We start from the raw sequence: 20,260 nt of genomic DNA on the forward strand, positions 1-20,260 counted from the left end.
CTTGCGTGCCCCCTGCTGGGGACCCGGCCTGCAACCCAGCATCGCACTAGCGGCCCTTTGGTTCACAGGCTGGTGCTCAGACCACTGAGCAGCCCCAGCTGGGGTCTAACATCGTTCTTTCTAACACTATCTAATTTATACCCACTTTACAGATGTGCTCGTAAGTGCCCTATCTCAGGCGCTTGGTACGCACTCTCCCTTCCTCACGCTTTTTCAATTCAGCAAATATCTGCTGACTCGGGGGGCGGGGGGCAGCGCCCAGCCCCTCCCGCCCCCCCAGCCGGCGCTGGGGACTCCCCCTGCCCACACGCCGGCCGGAGCAGGGACTCCCCGGGATTGCTGGGAGAGGCCTCCGCGCCGCTGGTCTCCCTGCTGCGCTCAGGGAAGGCTTTGATCATCTTAGGGCGACAGCCCTTTCGGAAACCCCCCTGACCTTCCCGGGGATGCTGTTCAAGCCCGTTCCGTCCCTGAGCGCTTCCGGAGGGTAAGAACCAGAGACCGGGGCCGAGCCAGCGGCAGCCGCAGGGCGGCAGCTCCCACCGGGGACAGTCCCGAGCGCCCTGGAGTCGCGCAGGCCCCCGGGGGCCGCCGGGGCACGCGAGCACAGAGAGGCTCCTTGCGCGGGCGCGCGGCGCGGGCGTCGGCTTTCACTGACCTGAGTGCGCGTAGGGGCTGTCGGGCTCCGAGGGGCTCCCGGGGGACTGCGGGTAGCTGGCCGCGCACGGGGACGGCGGGAACGGCGGCCCCGGCGAGGGCGGCGCCGCGGCGCAGGGCGGCTGCTGGAAGGAGTCGGGGTAGGTGGCGTTGTGCGGCAGCAGGGGCTCGCTGTGCAGGGAGGCGCTGCGGAACCGGGCGAGCAGGCTCAGCTGCGGGTTGTACTCGCTGTGCCTGGGCACCAGCACGGGCGGCAGCACTGGCGGGAGAAAGCGCCGCGGGTTAGCAGCGGGCGCGGGCGCGGGCACCGCGCAGGGGGGCACCGGCCGGCCCGCCCGCGTCCTGACGGCCCCCTTCAGAAGCCCCCTCCACCGCTCCCCGTGCTCTTCGTCCTGTTGTCAGCTGCGGTCCCCTCTCCGCCCAAAGCGCGAGCTCGTGCACCGCGCCGCCCGGCGGTTCTCTCCCTGAAGCCTGGATCTTAGGCCGAGGGTGACAGTGAGCGACAGCGCAGCGGAGAACCGCCGCGACGCCAGCGCTGCAAACTGACTCACGCCCACCGCGGCAGGGAGCGAGGCGCCCGTTACCCTCTTCTTCTGCCCAATTCTTCTGCAGATTGAATCCTGCCTGCCTGCCTTTGATTCTGCCCATAAAGTGGTTTCTTTTGAAGGCAAAATAGCTTTCTGTTGCTTGCAATAACTGCATAAGCGATGTCTAAAATCTACACCCCCCCCCCCCCCCCCCCCCCCCGCCTCAGACCACGCTGCATTATCTAGATGAGCAATCTAGATTTTAGGCTCAGTAGCGCTGCTGACGCAAAAAAACCTCCCTCTGTCCTTACCAGAAAGATTGACAGGCAACCAGAAGGTGTTTTGGAAAAGATGAACACTGGGTGATGATAGAAGGGAGTAAGTAAACAGCAAGCGGCAACAGAGAACTTAGAAATAAAGCCTGTTCACTTCTTTCTGTGCGTCCCCTACGGGGTTAGATGCTTTAAAAAGAACACGCGTTTTCTTGATCCTGATTCTATGCAGACACCGGGGAATCGATGCAGTCCGCAAGGGCCAGCGTCGCCCGGCCTCGCAATGCCTGGCAGCGAGAAGGTGCTCTGCGCCGCTGAGCTCTGACCTCGCCCAACGCCGGCGCCGACAGAGGCGCGGAGAGAACGGAAGCGGGGAGCGGTCAGAGAAACAGCCGCAGGGCATTGCCCTCGGCAGAGAAGGATCTCTGTCATCAGACGGGAGAAGCCCGGTGCACAGCCCCGTTCACGAAAAGAGACCCAGACCTAATCCCACCACACGGGATGTCAAACGTCTGGACGAGTGGGACATCCTCAAAGTCCCAGAGGGGCACCTCAGAGTCACCTTCAGGGACATGGGACTCGAACTGACTCAAGGCTTCCCGTGGCCAGTGCCGGGTGCCAGGAGGCAATGGACCGGCGCTCTTCGAAGGAGGGATAACTCTTACCCCCACATTCCACAACGGGAACCAACAGAGTTGCAAAACAAAATAAAATAAAACAAAAAAAAAAACAACAAACCCCCGTAACCTCCCAATCAAAACATACACATTAAGGACTGAGAGGAAGGTGCAGAAGAAGATATAAATCAGCTAAATCCTTATCTTTCACGTTAGCGTCAATGAAATTGCCTACAGGAGATAAATTTGGAAACAGATAAGTAAACACATTACCTAGAGTTATTTTTCTAAGCGTTAGTCATCACAGAGGGAAGGAGAAAAAGAACTAAGCACAAATGATGGAAAGGTGGCTGGGGTCACTCCCATTTTTCATTGCGCTATCGATTTGTTACTACCTGCAAGGATTCGTTAAAAAATTCCGTAAAAAGTCAGTGTTTTCAAGTAAACAGACAACAATGGTATCAGTCACAAAGGCTACCGTTTACCTGCCACAATACATTCATCTCCTTTTTAACAAGCAGTGATTTCAGGTCTGCACGTAGGAAGCAACCTCAACCGGGCCAAGTGGAACGTGTTGGAGGCTGAACCACGACCGGTGCGCGGGCAGGGACAAGCGACCGCTGCCCGTCAGAGGCCCTGTTCGCACCCACTGCCCCTCCCGTTGCAGGGTGGACGCTGCCCATCACTGTGCCCATGAAAAATGACCTGGGCAAGGAGCTTCCAAAGGTCCTGCTGTGTGTCCTAGCGACCTGCAGGGACGGATGACTTGCCCCCCGAATTGTCTGAAAGCGCGAGGCTTGGACAGGAAATGACATAGGGCTTCTTAACAACAACGCGTCTTCACCACAAGGTCAACAAAGTTCAAATAAACACTCCTTTTCCTTTTCGGGATAGAGAGGGTCTTGAATAATCTTGTGACTCCCGTCTTCCCGGGAGAGGCCTGCAGCGCGTCCCTGCCGTGGAGCGACAGGGCATCACCCCCGGACCCTGAGCGCGGGCCCCTCTACTCCTCAGGGCGCGCAGAGCGGATGCGCCAGAGAAAAGAAGGAACGTGCTTTCTATTACGGACACAAATGGCTTGATAAATGTATTCTTAGCATCTGGGTAACACCAAAGGCAGTGAACATTCGCCAAGAAAACTGATCCCATCATCCCAGTGACTTGGCCAGACTGGCTCAGTCACCCTAGACCCATACTGATCCTATGTTTAAATGCTTTCCCTCAAAACACAGCTGTCGCCGTCCATGCGGGCCACCCTAACGGGGAGTCCGCGACTGGGCGGCTTGTCAGCAACAGGTGCAGGTTCCTCCCAGGGCTGGAGGCGGGGCGTCCGAGGGCGGGGGACGGCCTGGCCGGGCCTTAGTGAGGGCCCTGCTCTGGGCTGCAGACCCCTGTCCTCTAATGGCACCCTCACTGTGTCCTCCAGCGGCCTCTTAAATTGATGAGGGCGCTGATCCTGTCTGTGGAGTTCCGGTCCCACCAAGGCCTGTCCACTTGGGCAGAGCTGTCTCTTAATGGGCACGCCCTGCCCCGGATGCACCTGCCAACCCTGGGGCCCCCTCCCGTCCCCCTCCTCCCTCGCTCAGTGATGGGGGCGGTCCTGGCTGGGCTTTGCCTCCTGCCCTCCACCCCGCCCCGAGCCGCGCGGGGGACTCACCGGGCGTCTCCACGCGGCGGTAGTGGTAGGGGTTGATGCACACCTCCTTCTGCTTGGAGCCGAAGGGGAACTCGCAGCACTCCAGCGCCTTCAGCTCGTGGTGCGACTGCAGGTCGGGCCAGCGCCACACGCGGCAGTAGATGACGTGTGGCAGGCCCTTGCGGTGGGACACCTGCAGCCGCCCGTCCAGGGACCGCGGGATGGTCACGCACTTGCTGGGCTGGCCTGGGCAGCTGAGGGCCCGCTCCAGCTCGTCCATGGCCCCCTTCTTCTTCTTCAGCTTCTTCACCAGCGAGTCCACCGCCTTCTCCGCCCACTTCTCCTCCTCATCTCCTTGCTTCCAGCCCAGCAGCCTCTTCACGGCCGGGCTGGTGAAGGAGAAGAGGGAGCTGATGGGGGTGCTGGGGTGCATCGGGGCTGGGCGGCGGCGTCCAGGGTGCACAGGGACTGGACACCCCGCCCCTCACGGCCTGCAGGGCCTCAGCGACGGAGGCTGCACGTGACCCTCCATGGACGTCACAAACTCCCCAGGGACGTCACAGGTCTTCCTCTTCTCCGGGGACTTACTGTGGCCGACGCAGGCTGGGAATCGCGTGGACTGTCCCCTGCAGGAGTGCGCTGGCGAACTCTGAAACACAGGACAAGGCTTCCTCAGCTCAATCAGGACGATTTGCAGAAATGGTTCACGTTGAACAGAAGGGAGAAAATACCGTCAAATGTTTCAGACTTGAACACGCTTGGCCGTTGTAACTCCTCCCTCGCCTTTACTCCCTCCATCCCAGGCCTGGTATTTCCGCTTCAAAACCGCTTTCAAGTTTCCTCTCTATTTCCACCAATGTCTGAGGCCCAGCCACCTCCCCTCTCACCTGTGTGGCTGTGAGAGCCTCTCACGTAGCTTCTCCCTTCCAATTCGAGCCCATTCTCCCCCCGACCCAGTACAACTGTTAACAGGTGAGTTCCCTGTTTAAGGAGTTACAGGCATGAATGTTCCTGCCCCCGCCTCCAGGGCCCCCAAATCTGGCATTCACGGCTCTTCCTTTCTCACTTAACCCTGGCTCGCGGAACCCCCGCCATTGCAGGGTGCGGAAGTGTGGGAGAAAGCAGTTAGGGTCCCGGGCAACCTCCCCGCTCACGTGTGCTTCCAAACTACCGATCAGCACAGAGGTCCTCAGACTGGGAGCCAAGGACGCCTGGCGCCCCAGACTCCCTGTCACGGGGCTGGCCTGTCCTCTCTCAACTGCGTACGCCAGCCGTTAGTTTTCCTTATGCATTGGGCTGGCTAAGAGGTTTGTTCACTTTTTTTTCCCTTAAGATGCTCTAGCAGTGCTTAGATGTCTTTACCTTCATCTGAAACATGAATTTGTGTGTGAGTTTGTGTGTGGCCATTTTAATACTGAAGATGGAATAAGCAACATTTTTGGCATATTATGCATAATTATTTCAAGAAAGGAAAAAAACGCAATTGAAAAGCAAAAAAAAAATATATATATATATATATATATATATGTGTGTGTGTGTGTGTGGAGAAGGTGCCGTGATGGATCAGACGTGTCAAAAGTGGTTTGCAATGTTTCGTGCTGGAGATTTCTCGCTGGATGATGCTCCACGGTCGCACAGACCAGTTGATGTTGATAGAGATCAAACTGAGACATTCATTGAGAATGATCAATGTTATACCACATGGGAGACAGCTGACATACTCCAAATATCCAAATTAATAAAGTTATTGGTGAAAATAAAAAAATGTGTCTTTTATTTTATGGAAAAAAACTAGACGGAGGTTTTGGTCAACCCAATACTTCAACTCACACCACCCCCTGCCGCAGCCCGTGCGCAGCCGTGAGTGCGAGAACCCAAGCGCCATCCCTCCCACCGGGCATGAAAACGATTTGCAAAGGCAGAAGACAGTAACACTCTTCCCACTATGTTTTTTAAATATTGTTTTTAAAATAGAAATAGGTTGACATTACTATACAATGTGTTTACTATTTTTTGATCGAGCCTAATGTGGTACAAGGCGATAGAGATAAGCCACAGGTGCTTTGGAGTTCTCAGGAATTTTCAAAAGCAGAAAAAGGGTCATACGACCAGAAAGTCTGAGAACTGTTTTCTAGAAGTTATACACAGTCACATACCACAAATGTGTGCACAAGACATGCGGGCCCCTGTCTCATGCTGCCTGAACATCGGTCCACCTCTTTGCACCCAGCAGAGACACCCCCGGCCAGCTTCCCGGCAGCCCCTTCCCTGCGCGATTCCTGGGGCGGAGCTGCGCCTCCTCTCCTGCGGGACAGCTGGCCGAGACCGAGCCCTCTCCTTCCAGATGTTAGAAACCAGCCTCCTTATTAATGTTTGAAGTGGCTGTTGACAACATTTTGGAGCAAGCTGACTCATTTTAGTAGTTTGCAATCTGTCTTGCTCCTAATCTCCCACAATGGCTTGTTTAAGATGCATTAAATATAATTTTCTCTTTCACTTCCCCGCAGGCCAAACTGCACCTTTCTGAGTCTTGGGTAGTTCAGCGGGTTAGAGCATCGCCAAGGCTGCAGGTTCGATCCCCAGTCAGGGCATGTACAAGAAGCAACCAATGAATGCATCGATAAGTGGAACAACAAATCAATGTTTCTCTCTCTCTCAAATCAATAAATACAAATTAAAAAAAGAAATATAAAGCAACACTTCCATCGCCCGGCTGCGTCTGTGGACTTCGCTGAGGATGCCGCACAGACGCAAACTACGGAGAAAGGGAGAGTCGAGGACAGGAAAGTTATCTGTCTTCCCCTGGCAGCTGGACTCACGCTGAGTTTTGTTTGGAAAAGCCGACATCGTGGCTTAACAACCACGAATTTAAAAAGTAGAGTTAGTCGTCGTGTTCAAGTTCTGCTTAATCCAGACAGGCTCCCTTAAAGCAGCGGCTGAAGAGGGTCAGGGGCCTTCGGGGAAAGGAACAGGACAGAGTAATCTGAACCCCTGCCGCCCTGGGGCTTCTGCTTAGTTTCACATGGGATTTGTTAGGAGTAAATTCTGGCATAAATCTTGAGCTTAGGTCAGCGGGAGAAGAAATTTTTTTTTAAATCCTCACCCGAGGATCTATTTATAGAGAGAAAGGAAGGGAAAGGGAGAAAGAGAAACATCAGTCGGTTGCCTCCCATACCCTCCCAACAGGGGACCCAACCCGCAACCTAGAATGTGCGGTGACTGGGGATCGAACCGGCAACCTTTTGGCGCATGGGACGATGCTCCAACCACCTGAGCCACTCAGCCAAGGCTAGAAGAAAGCTTTTTATAAAAATGTTCAGCACAGTTAAACTTAATACACATTTTTAAAAAACTGGTTCTGTGGAACAAATAACCGTTCTCCGAACCAGGGTTTACTGTTGTTTTTTACCAGTGCAAATCCATGTACTGCAATGAAACCGCTTTTGTAAAACTAACAAAATAAACGGTATCAAAGCGTAGCTAACAAAGAACAAGTATTATTTCATTAAAACTTTTCACCCAGAAGTATGTGTTCCGCGTGTGCCTGCATATGTGCCGATGGTCGCAACGCAAACCTCGCTTACTGTTAGGAGTGACCCCCGAACCACACCATTCCTCCCGCTGTGTGCGCGTCAGCATCAGCCTGACGGTGACTTTCAGGGGCCAGCGCGCCGCCTCCTCCCCTGCAGAATCCCCAGCGCCAACCGCCCCTGGGGTAATGTGGGGGCTGGGGGTGCTGGCCCCCATCCCATCAAAACCCGCATATGACACCGCTACTTGTCTACCTTCCGCACCCACCGGGGCCTGGGTCCAGGTGTACACACACCGACGCGGTATTTGTATACACGGGGAGAGATCGCCACAGCGCGTCTGTTACGTCCGCCACCGCAGAGTCACAGCCGGTTTTCTTCCGGTGGTGAGAACTTTGAGGGTCTACTCCTGGAGTGACTTTCACGGACGAGATGCAGTGTCAGCAGCTGCACGGCCGAGTCGTGCACCGTGATGCCCCGTGGCTCATGGGTCCCTTCACTGGCCCTTCGCACCTCGGACCCTCCACCCTTTTGCCAACCCGCCCCCTGCCCCCCACCACTCTGTCCTCTGCATCTATGAGCTTGGGCGGTTTTATTTTCTCTCCCAGACACCTCCGATATAAACGAGACTAAAGATCTTCACTACCCTACTCCTGTGCAAAGGATCTTGCCTCTTAGTAATATCTGCCGCTGAATTTTTAGTAACACTGTTAATATATCAATGTGTCGAAAGCAGAACTGGACCCAATTTAAAAGATTTTTATTTCTAGCCCACTTGCTTTGCCCTTCCCGACTCCGAGGGAAGCTCTGACGTGAGGCGGGTGCTGAGGGTGGAACAGACCTGGGGGCGCGGCGCTCACGGTTCTTCGCCAGCGCAAACTTCCGGAGCCACGAGGGCCAGAGGGCCCTCCTACCTTCATTCGCAGAATACAAGCTGCGCCGCACGCTGGGCCGGTGGCGCCCGTGCCGGCTGGAGAGCCCGTGAGCGAACCATGGTTTGTTTAAAATGAACGCGGCCTCATTGGCACGTTTGAGAAACGAGGGATTTTTAAAAATATTTTACTTATGTGACCGACGTTATGAAATGCCACAGAATCCATTCTGTGATGTGAAAAGCCACAGAGACAAATAGGTGGAAGAGATCTAAAATCGTTTTTTAGAAACTTTCCGTTAAAAATCGCACTCCATGCAAATCGTGCGTCTGTTAAGGGATCCGTATCCAGCCTATGGAAGGACCTCCTCCAACTCGACAGCAACGGAACAAACAACCCAATTCGAAAGTGGGCAAAGCACTCCCACAGACATTTCTCCAAAGAAGATGCGCAAATGGCCAACAAGCACGTGAGATGCGAAGCCTTCTTGGCCATCAGGCCAATGCAGAGCAAGACCACAGTGAGACGCCGCTTCACGCCCCTTCGGACGGCCATGGCCAACCAAACAGAAGCCGGCGAGTGTTGGCAAGGACGCGAAAAAGTTAACCATCAGTGGAATCTAAAATGGCTCAGTTTGGCAGCTCCTCAAAAATTCAATGTCGAGTTACCCCATGACCCGGTCATTGCACTTCTGGGTGGAGACGCAAAGCGACTGAAAACCCAGATGCTTGTACGCCCACGTCCATAGCGTCATTCCCGACGGCCAGGCGGTGGACGCTACCCGAAGACACAGGCACGAACGAAGCGTCCGGTGTGCACACCGGGGACCCTTCCGCCTCAAAAGGAAGGGCTTTCTGATACTTGCTACCCCAGGGATAACCTTGAGGGCATTACGCTAAAGAAGTGACTCAGACACAGAAAGCAAATCTTGCCTCATTTCACTCATACGAGGTCCCTGAAATAGCAGGTGCTAGAGACGGAACGTCGAACGAAGGTTACGAGGGACGGGAAGGCGGGGGGCCCGGGGAGTGTTTGTGGGGTGGGTGCGGAGTTTCCGTTTGGGAGGACGGAAGAGTCCTGGAGGTCGGCGGTGGCTGGCTGCACAGCAACGTGAATGTACTTCACGCCGCGGGACCGTATCCTTGAAAGGGGCTCAGATGGCGAGGCGGGGGGGCGATCTGGCCCCGATAAAGGAGTATCTCATTCCGACGTTATACAGTAATCGTTTACCGCATCACCACCGTCCTGAGATCTTACAAATAAAGTCTCCCTCGGCCAAAATTAGAGGGCTTTTGAAAACTCTCATTCTGAGGTGGCGAATCGTGGCCGCCGGTACGTAGACGCCGGGCAGGAACGAGAATGCCTGGTACCGGCGGCCCGGCGACGCCGGCACGCGCCCCAGGCCCGGCTTCCCAGGCTCCCCGCGCGCCCGTGGGCTCGCCGCTACCATCTGCGGCCCGCCCAGAAGCAGAGTCTATTTTTTTCAACGATCTGATAAAAAAAAAAAGGGCATAATTTCGATTCATTTCACACCAGACAGCTCTTGCGTTGTCGGCTGATGTCACTTTTTGACCGGACACTGTCAGGGAAAGGAGGTCCGTGCGCTCATGAAACAGTCAGACGCTGCCTGAGGTACAGTCTGCTGAGCGCCCGGCTGACCATCGCTGCTCTGGGTCACTCCCCCTGCGACAGCCGCCTCTGCGAGGGGCACCCTCGCTCGTGCACCCTGGCGGCCGGCGGCGCTCGGCGCTCCCTGCACCGGCTGTGGGCTCGGGGAGCTGAGCCCTTTCCTCTGGCTGGGGTAGCTGGGGGCTGGGGCATCCTCCTTTAAAAATAACATTTGTTTCTGCACTAACAAAAAGGAAAATATGGGACTATCTCCACAAAGATGATGATTATTATCTTAATCCTTACCTGAGGATATGTTTTTATTGATTTTAGAGAGGAAGGGGGAGGGAGGGAGACAGAGAGAAACATCCATCAGTTGCCTCCCTTATGTGCCTGAACCCGGGTTCGAACCCACACACTTTCGGTGCACGGGACGGTGCTCCAACTGCCGGAGCCGCCCGGCCAGGGAGAGAGGTTATTCTTATTATTCACAGGAAGTTATACTTCAGCGTCGTCCCCCTGCATCCACATTGTAGAAGGAAAAGGTGCCAAGAAAAAGTAAAACAGTTTCAGAAATAGGTCCGAAGCAAAGAAGGAAACCAAAGGTGTTTCACAGCAAAGAACGTCTCCACGCGGTGGCGTCGCCGAGGAACGGGAGCCAGGCACCCTTGGCTTCCTCGTCAGCCCTCGCCGACGGGCGGGGGAGGGGTGTCCTAGCCCCTCGTGTGTCCTTCCCCGCTCATTCCCGGTCGCATCCAGGACACAGGGAGAGGCCAGCGGACCGGACAGAAGGGCGGCGAACGGCGTGCAACGCGGGGCGGTCCAGCCACCGCGCCCGCACACAGCGTGACCGAGGACACGCCACGAGGGCCCGACCTGCCCAGACAGACGGGACCCGGTCTGTATGGAAAGACCACGCAGGACCTGTGCACAGCCATTTCGCACCCCGTTTAAGCAGGGGCGCTGACAGGGCTGCAAGCTGATGGCAGATCAGAGCGACCGACTAGGAGCGGGAAGGGCAGGCGCCGCGCGCGGGTGCCACGCGGGTGCCGGGGCAGACACGCACATCAAAGGGCCGCCTGGCCCCAAGGAAAGGGACCAAAACCGACAAACCAGCAACAAACGAGACAGCCAAGAAAACCCCATTAAAAATCAGATACCCGGTCTCAGAAGCACACGCGTCCAAGGTCATCGCCTCCGGGAACTACCTGCCCGCCCCCTGAGTTCCAGGTGCGCTTACCGTGCCGTTTCCGAGGGTGCTCCCAAGCGATCCGAACCCGGCGGGGCCCCCGGACCGGCACCAGGGCAGCAGCGGAGGCGCCGGGCCCCCGGAAAGGCCGCAGGCCACGCGCACGTCTGTCCTGTCCGCGGGGCGCCTGCTGTCATCCAGCCTCGCTGCCTCGCGGAGGCCGCCCCGAGGGAGGGGCCCTGCTGACACAGACAGACAGGAAACGGGATTAGATCGCCATCCGACCGCCCCCGACATCCATCCTCCAGGAGTGTTTCTTAACAGATTTTTATTGATCGACTGATTTTTAGAAGGCAGGGCGCGGGGGAGGGAGAGAGATCGATTTGTTGTTCCAGTTATCCCTGCATTCACTGCTTGACCCCGCACGCGCCCGCCGGGGATCGAACCCACAGCCGGGACGACGCTGCCCCCCAGCGGGCCACCCGGCCAGGGCCCACTCGCGGTTCCCAGAAGCACCGCGTTCCCCTGCGGGAATGGGGCCCCTGCCACGCGTCGGGAGAAGGGGAGAACAAGGGGAGCCCAGGGGACCGCGGCCCCGCGCACACGCACGCTGAGAGTCCGCAGCCAGGAGTGAGCCCTGAGGTCACCCGCGGCCGGGGTGCCGGTGGCCTTGTCAGTGGAGGCGCATCGATCGCAGCGCATGGGCCGCCCGGGGGCGGCTGGGCGGGAGGCCTGGGGACTCTCTGTTCCTTTCGCTCCGTGCTTGCTGGGAACCTAAAACTGCTCCAGACAAATGCAGCGTATTGATTTTGAACCGGGAGGGACCGAAATGGAACCTCTCAGCGTTCCTACAGCACCGCTCTTGCTCCTGCGCCCCGCGCGCTGGGCATGGCCGGGGCCGGGGCCGCGGGGCCGCCCGGTCGCAGGACGGGCCCAGAGAAACGGCCCGCCGGCTCCTCCACCCGCCCTCAGCTGGGCCCCCAGGCGCCCCCGCCACGCCTGACCAAGCTGCGCGGCGCCCAGACGCCCCTCGCGAACCCCAGACAGCTGTATCCTGCACTGAGGGGGCCGGGTTTGACCACCCCAAAACACGCCTTTGGGGATATGGATTTTCAGCTGATTGCGAAGAAACAAAAGACTCAGAAAAACCTGTGCGGCTCCCCTTGGCCTGCCCGACGGAACTCGGACGGAAACGCCTGCTTCCGGGCGAGGGGCTCCGCCGCCCGCACGTTGGAGAGACGCGGGGCAGGCCGGAGGGTCCCGGCGCCACCGCCTGCTGGTCGCCCCGCCCCCGCGCCCCGTGGCCCAGCGGGAACCTGCCGGCCGCGTCTGCTTTCTCACGGGCCGCGAGCGGCCTGCGCCCCGGAGGCCCCAGGCCCCGCCCCGCCCTCAGTCCAGACGGGCAGGTGTGGAAGCCTCGACAACCCTCCCGCGTCCTGGGGTCTCGCGTTCTCGAGGCCCCTCGACGGGAACACACGGAATACACGCGGGACATGCCCTCCTGCGCGTCTGTGCCACGGTGATCTGATGATTGCCCGGGTCCCAGGGGCGTAGAAGGGGGAGGGAAATTCGCTTTTCTGCCCACACCGCGCTGGGCCCCCTCTCAGCAGCCCCTGCCCGCCGACAGCGCCGCCGCGGGGGCCCCTCCCGCGATGGCCTTCCAGGTCCAGGGCCGGCACCCCCGTCCCCGCTGCGAGCATCCCTGTCCCCAGGACACCTTCCAGCCCACCTCCGTTCAGGGCGCCCCTCCCCCAACGGGGACATCCTAACTGTCGTCGCGGCCGAAAAGTCACCCACGGGGACAGCGGAACCCTAACCAGAAAATACAGAGAGCAGCCCAGGGCAGACTACTGTCTCCTTTTTGCCTAACGGGTCTTTCTCCCGGGCGAACACTGTGACGTTCGCTCCCTTGGCTTCGCTCTCTGATCAGGCTGTGACATCTCGGAGGCTGGGAATGTATTCGTCACGCTGCTTTATTCTGCTGGGTTCCAAGAGCCAGAGGGAGTAACGGGTGAATAAATAACCTCTACGAGCCCCCATGGGGGTAAGTTCCACTTTCTAGAGCGATGACTTCATTTAAAAAAAAACCAACATCACATTTCAAGACCCAAATACCTAATCAATACAAAATTTTGAAAAGAATTAAAAATGCCTATTTGCAATACATTGTGGTCACTGACAGAGGAGGGCGGCACTGCCCCGTGGGAGCACCGCCCGGCACCCGCGCGCCCCTGTTCGCCTGCCCACAGCGGGCACCGCCGTGCGCAAACGCGTCACTGACCGGTGACCTTGGGGACGCACTTCTGTACACAGGGCTGCGTCTTGGGCAAACATCTGATCCCACTTCTGCTCCAAAAAAAAAAAAAAAAAAAAAAAAAAGGCCATTCTACTAGCAGACAACAGGGAAAGCATGATATCAACGCATCAACAAGGGAAAGAGAACAACATGCAGCCTACAATCTTGGTCGCTTAACAGGTTTTCCCCCCTTCTGCATTCACTGGCTTTCCACAACCACTCAGTATCATTAGTGATCATCGCTATCTCGTTAATCGCCGCCCGTGCCTTGGGGAACGGGCTGGGCACACTGGAGGTCGCTTCCCCATAGAAACACTGTTCTGCGTGTGATGCATTCCCCGGCCAGCCCGCGGAGACCCTCTGAGCCCTGGCAGGCGGCCTCTTGCTCTGAGGACCCCGGCGCGGCTGCGCGGCGTCTGACCTGGCGCCTGCCCCCTCGCTGCCCCCGCCACGCCCAGTGCCTCGGACCCTCACCCGCTGCAGCCTGAACGCACGCCCCCTCCCTCCTTGGACCCCCAGACACGGGGGCTCTCGAGCGGACGTCTCAGCAAGGGAAAAGGCGCACCACAGTCCTGGGCTTGTCACGCGGCGTGGACGAGAGAAGCCGCCCAGGTCCCAGCAGGAGAAGGAAAGCCAACGGCATCTGTCAACCCCGAGTTATCATCTGGAACACGCTACCACCAAGTCGGCGCGATGGAGACACCGGCTTTCAGACAGCAGCCGCGGGGGAACGCGGCCCTCCGTCACGCGCACTTAGAAAGTGCCTCCCACCCGCGCGGAGCCCTCCGGAGCCCGCGAGGACCTGGGGCCAAATTCTTCGAGGCTGTCGATAGCTGGCCCTGATCCACGTTTCCAGACACGTCTCCTGCCTTACCCGTTCCACGCTCACTGCCTTGGGGAAGACAAACCCCAAAGTTGGAAAGGCAGCTGCCTCCTGACCCAGCAATTCCACTTCTGGGAACATCCCCTAAGACGCCCAACGCATAGATTCGAAAGAACGCGTGCGCCACTACGTTCACTGCAGTGTTATTTACAATCGCCGCGATTCGGAAGCGGCCGAGTGCCCACCAGTAGACGAGTGGATAAAAAAGCTGTGGTGCGTTTACAAGATGGAATATGACTCAGCTGTAAAAAAGAAGGAAATTTCAGTGCTGGCGACAGCGTGGATGGGCCTGGAGGTTAGGTGCTCAATGAAAACAGCCGGTCAGAGAAAGGAGGTGCCCTACGGTCTCCCTTCTGTGTGGGATTAATGAGCAAAATAAACAGAAACAGAGGCAGAGGTGCAGAGAGATCAGACCGCGGCTGCCCTCGGGGAGGCGGGGTCGGGCTGGGCGAAAAAGGGGAAGGGATTAAGCAAAGAAAAAGTACACCTTCCGGACAGACAGCAGAGCGGGGACTGGAGGGGAGGGGGCAGAAGGAAGGAAAAGAGGAAAAGAGGGGTAAGTGGTGATGGAAGGAGGCGTCACGTGGTGCGGAACCCACAACACAGTATGCAGACGATGTGCTGTAGATTGTGCACCTGAAACCTACATAATTTTCTTAACCACTGTCATTCGGTAAAGTCAATAAAATCGAAGAAAAAAGAATTTTGAACCAGCAGAAAAAAATAAATGAATCATCATCATATATCTAGTGAGTGCTCTTGAAAAAACAACATACAGACGTGGGAACCCGCCGCCCCTCAACGCAAACCTGCATTTGCTCGGCTCCCAGGGCACAGGGGAGACCGCGGCCAGCGGGCAGACGCGCCCCGGGCAGGGCGGGGGAGGCTGGTGGCCCAGGCTGCCTGGCGGGGGGCATCCGGGGTCCGCGGGGTTGGGCCTCCTTGACGCCCAGACCCCCCTACGTTTTTCCAGGACGCATCCCCAGCGCCATGAACACAGCCGTCCGGGTGTCCACAAAGCACACGTGCCTTGTCCAGGTCACATGTCGCGGGATGGGACACCAGGACCCGATTCTGGAGCGAGCGGTCGTCCCCGGGGACCCGAGCTCGTGGACCGAGGCCCGCGCCCCTCGCCCTTGGCGCCGAGCCAAGGTCGTGACCGGGATGCCCCGTTCCTGGTGAGATCCCCGCAGGTGAAACCGTAAAAGGGGGCCAGAAGCGGTCAGGTAGTAAACATTGAATTTCTGCCGGGAAAACTCGGATGTAAAAACAATCCCTGCCAGGGGCACTAGCACATCAGAATATCAAGAAAGATTTTGATATTGGTCATTTCCCCCTACAAAAGAAAGTGAAAATTGTCCTTACGGGAAAAACCAGAGCTTTGTAGGAGTCCTTGACATTTCCTTCATGGGTTACATTTTCGTCTCTGAATTAAATACGAGTTCTGGAATCAAAAGGAAGAACCAAAATCTTTTCAAGGTTTATGATTTCGTAAGTGATACTGCTCTGTCCATGCATGTTTATAATTTGTTTCTTACTCTTTCTGCCTTGAACTTTACATGGTAAATTTAAACTTTGTGTCATTCTGATTCTTTACAAGATGGATTTTGAGTTGATTCGATGTCCCCATTAAAACTGCATAATCAGATATATCGGATAGGCATGATATTTATACCAAAGTAACAAACTGTATTTTTACATTATACTAACTCTATTAATTCGGAATCACTTAACCAAAGATGATGCGTCTGAAGACGCTGGCTGGCCCTGCGTGGCCAGGACACGGAGGCCGGGACCGGGCGCCGAGGCCCGCGCGACCGCCCGCGCACAGCCCAGCGCGCCACCAGCCCGCCCGCCACGGCCCGCGTCCGCCCTGCGAGCTCACGCGCGGACCCGGCGCTCCCCTTCGCGGGGCTGCGGGCGCGAGCAGGGTCGGCCCGCCGTGGCAGCGACCGTCCGCGCAACCGCGCTAGGCTTTCGCTGGGGCAGCCCTGTCGCATTAAAACCTGGTCTTTTCGCTCAATGGTCCCCGTTGGGTATCCAGCGACTCCAGCGTGGAAAGGTGCTGCCGCAGCAAGAGTGTCTGACTGCGTCCTCACCGGCGGGCGCGCCGCGGGGCTCGGGGAAGGCGGCTGGGCCACCGGGCAGGGTGTCGGGCCGAGCCCCTCGCCCTCCGCGCAAGCCCTGGGCTCACGGTCACCCCGGCCTCTCGGCGGACGGGCCGCCAAGGCCTGCTCGACGGGGGAGGCCCCTTTCAGATTTTATCTCAGGACGGGCCGCGGGTTTGCCGACAGGTGCGTGGCTGAACACCTGTGGACCGAGCCCCCCGCCGGGCGCCGGGAAGGGAACGGAAGGACAGATGACACGGGGCCCCTTCCTCCACCTGCGGAGAAGAAATAAGTGAGCACAGAAGCAGCTCATGACAAGACCCGAAGTGGCACGAGTGGAAAACGCGGAGAGCCGCAGCAGCTCCCAGGAGGGCGTGCGCCTGCGCCACGGCCGTCGGGCGGGGCCGGGGACGAGCAGGATGGAGCCAAGCCTGGGAATCAGGGGCGGCGGGGAAGCAGGCAAGGCCGTGGGGCCTCGGTGCCAGTCAAGGTGCAGACGGAGGTGGGGGGGGTGTCTGGAGGCCGGCTTGTCTGTGGCGGGGCTGCGGTGCCGGCGCTGCCGGCGTCATCAGACCCGGGAAGGGCGGCCGCCAGCCCCGCCGTGGGGCTGGTGGGGGGCCCCCCGAGGCCGGCAGCGGGGCAGCGGGGCCAGCTGCCCGGGTGGGGGGCGGGGGGTGCCGGCGGGGCGCGGCGGCCCGCGAGGCGAGCTTTCCCGGGTGGGCCGGCTCCGTCTGCAAATACCTCAAAACCTCAAGGACTTCGGTCGGTACACGCTTCTTAAGACACATGATTTACAGGAACCGTTATTTTAAAAGGTTAGTTTGTTGCCAAGTGACAGTTGTTGTTTTGGTAAGTCCGCGACTCCGGAGGAAGACTGGGGTTAGCAGGAAAAGCCGGCGCTACGCTTTTGAGTTTACTGTTTGCTTTTGCTCGGAGTTAGAGTAATTCTCCCGCTTGGGAGCAACAGGAGCCAAGGGAAGGTCAGCCCGGCAGCCCTGGGTGGTGACCGGTAGAAAAGCCCCAGCGTTCGGTGTGTCTGTACTGCCATTCGGTGCTGGACGCTGCTTGGTTCCTGAACTCCTCTCCCGATGCTGTGAGCTACGCACAGAAAACTAAGCTTCACTGAGCTGTACAATGGAATGCGGTATGTTTTGCAAAGTAAACACACACAAAAGAAGCTGCTTTATTTTCCATAACCTTTACCTTCCCTTAAATCAGGACACATTTTATGGATCAGTATCATTTCAGACACATTGAGGCAGAATATGATGCAATTGCTGTTTTTTATGTGTATTTTTTTGCAGAGGGAGGGCCCAGTGTAAACTAGTTAGTTGCTGAAGGGCCAGAGCGACCCGTAGTAAATGCGCTCTCTCCATTTCGGCAACGGCATGTGCACTCTCATTAATCAGAATTAAAACTATTTGTAAAACTGAAGTGAAAGATTTAATATTTATAAAATAACTGCTTGACAGATTGTTTTCTCCAGCAACGGCTCACACGAAAGGAAAGGACAAACAAGTTTACCAGCTGTTTATCGCTGACAGGCATCCTTGGCAGCATTTCGCGAAAACCAAAACCCTTCCTTGCCACCCCTGCCGGGGGCCAATCGGAGGTGCAGTGGCCGACCTCTGCAAGAAACTGCTGACGCCTCATTAGCTGGGGACAGGACGGGAAGTGGAGAGCATTTTAAGAACAAATAGCTCTGGCTGACGCTAAAACGGTGATGACAAGTGTGTATGCGTCGTCAAGCCTTGGGGGTTTAACCTAAAATTTGTTTATAGTTTTGGTTTTTAGCAAACGCTGTGCTGATTTAAAAAAAAAAAAGAGCTTGCTCAGCTCAGGAGGTTTGGCGTTCTCTGATCCGTCGCTGGGAACCGCAAGCTGGGGCCCGGGCCATTGCTGACCGAGGCCGCCGGTCAGGCCACGCTCGGCAGCCGGACCCCCGAACGCACGGAGGCCGAAGGCCGACCGCCGTAGACGGCCGCCTCGCCGTCTGTGAAGGTAACTACGGCCCCTAAAAGTTGTTTTTATTATTTGAAACTCCTGCCGTATTATATTTAACACGCCCCTTATTTATAAACGATTGCATCATTTCCTTATCTGCAGCGTTCTCCTTGGAGAACCACAGGCTTGGAAGGGCTCCAAAATCTCGTCCCCGGCTTCCTGCACATGCAGAGACGCTCACTTCATCAGCTGTCTATTTGGAGCTGGGAGAATGTGTCTGGGTTTTCCTGTTACTTCCTTTTTAAATTTAGATCCCTATTTTTAAAATGTAAACAACCCTCTCTAGGACAGGACCCTAAGGCCAGGGGGAGCCTGCAGAGTTCCCATCTCAGCCACCCAGGAGGACCCCAAACGCAGGTCATGACCAAGGAGGTGGCCTTACTGAATGCCGCTAATTTGCCAGTTATCCTCTGTTATTGCCGCTAAACCACGCTCCCTAGAGGCTGCCCCAGAAATCAGGCGCTGGCAGGGGCCTTGAGGACGGGACTCGGGAGAAGCCAGCGCAGGAGCATCGCCCCATAGGCCAAGGTTGAGGGTTCGGTCCCCGGTCAGCACACACGCAAGACTCAACCAATGAATGTTATCAGTAAGTGGAACTACAAGTCTATGTTTCTTCTTCTCTCTGTAAAATAAAATTTTGAAAAAAGCCACCCCAGCGCCCCGAGGGTCCGCATCTGGCTGTGAGTGACTGGGTGAAGAATCCACCCGCAAGTTTATTCCAAAACTAGATTCACGCCACCCGCAGGTTGTTCCCCCGGGGGCCAGCCCCAGCCCAGCGACAGGGCAGCAGCGCGTTTCTCAGCGGTCACTCCCAGCCCCCCCCCCCGCCGCCCCCGGGCGGCAGGGGCGGCCGGCGCAGGCACTGGAGGGCCTGTCAGCGCTCAGCCCTCCGCGGAAGCGCTTTCCCCGCGCCCCTCCTTCCAGCACAAAGCCGGCGTCGCCGAGTCTCCTGCGCCCGCTCCCGGCTGGCCCCCGCCCCTCCGCGCAGCGCTGGCACCGAATGGCAGGCGCAGGCAAAGACAAACATCCAGCTCCCGGCGCGGCCGCGGCGCGCGCCCAGAGACACCGCGCGGCCCTCCCAGCGCCCCGGCCCGCCCCTCCCGCCGCGCCGCCGCCGCGGAGGTGAGCCGAACGAGCGCCTCGCGGCCGGGGGCCAGGGCGGCCGGCCGGGGCGCCATCGGCCCCCCCACCACTCCGATGTCTGCACTGTCCCCCCGCCCGCCCCTCTGCAGCCGCAGCGCACGGTCACTCCGCCCGAGTCTGGGTCTCCCCAGCGCCAGTCCTCGGGGCGCCCGGGGCGGGGAGCCGAGAGCCAGCGCGCATCCCCGTCCGCGCCCCGGCCCGGCCCCGCACGGCCGGCGCCCCCGCCCCGCCGCGGGACGCGCCTCCTCGGACGGGTCCCCGGGTGCCCGCGGCCGGGCGGCGGCCTCGGGGAGGGCGCGCGCCACCGCCCAGAGCGGCCCCTCCGGTCCGTTGCCCCCAAACAGGCGCCGCCGAGAAGGAGGCGAAGCAGAGCACAAAGAGCCGCGCCTCCCACCCGCAGCCGCGCAGACTGCGCCGCGGTGGGAAAACTTCGCCGCGCACGCACACCCGCGCGCACGGCCCGCGCGCAGCGCACCGCTTACCTGTCGCCCGGCGGCGCTCCTCGCCCCCCCGCCCCGTCCGGCGGCCCCCCGCCCCGCGGTGGGTCCCCGCAGCCCGCTCCGCGCGCCGCGCACTCCCGGCCTGGCCGCGCGCGCCCGGGGCGGCGGGGACCGGATCAGCGGCCCCAGCCGGCGTCAGTCAGACTGGAGCCGCGGAGCCTCCGCGCCCGCATTAGTGCGCCGACCTGGACGGCCGCCAGCAGCCCTGCTCCCGGCCCGCCCCGCCCGCCGCAGCCGCGCGCCGGCCGCCGGGGGAGCCCGCGCCGGGGCAGCGCCGCCCGCCCGCGGCCACGTGCGCGGAAACTGGCGGCGGGGCGCCTCGCGGCGGCCGGGCTCCGTGGCCCCCTGCCCGGCCCTCCTCCCTGTCTCCCCGGCCGGCGTTGGTCGCCGCCCGTCCCCCGCCCCCGCCCCGGTCGCCCCG

At 58.7% G+C, this 20,260-nt stretch overlaps 1 protein-coding gene across 1 annotated transcript in view; it reads right to left on the minus strand.

Moving 5' to 3' along the window:
- Positions 1-19,979, minus strand: part of SMAD9 (SMAD family member 9) — a 34,591-nt gene extending 14,612 nt beyond the window's left edge. Inside the window, exons 1-4 of the mRNA XM_054586563.1 lie at positions 19,822-19,979; positions 10,957-11,144; positions 3,728-4,355; positions 656-913 (exon numbers count right to left, since the gene is read on the minus strand). Of these exons, the coding sequence (XP_054442538.1) occupies positions 656-913; positions 3,728-4,139 (670 nt within the window). The 5' untranslated portion in view covers positions 4,140-4,355; positions 10,957-11,144; positions 19,822-19,979. The remainder of the gene's footprint in view (positions 1-655; positions 914-3,727; positions 4,356-10,956; positions 11,145-19,821) is intronic.
- Positions 19,980-20,260: the final 281 nt, after the last annotated feature.

Source organism: Pteronotus mesoamericanus, unplaced genomic scaffold, assembly GCF_021234165.1.
Source record: "Pteronotus mesoamericanus isolate MK-2021 breed Mesoamerican mustached bat unplaced genomic scaffold, CSHL_Meso_final contig_94, whole genome shotgun sequence".
Taxonomy (NCBI): Eukaryota; Metazoa; Chordata; class Mammalia; order Chiroptera; family Mormoopidae; genus Pteronotus; species Pteronotus mesoamericanus.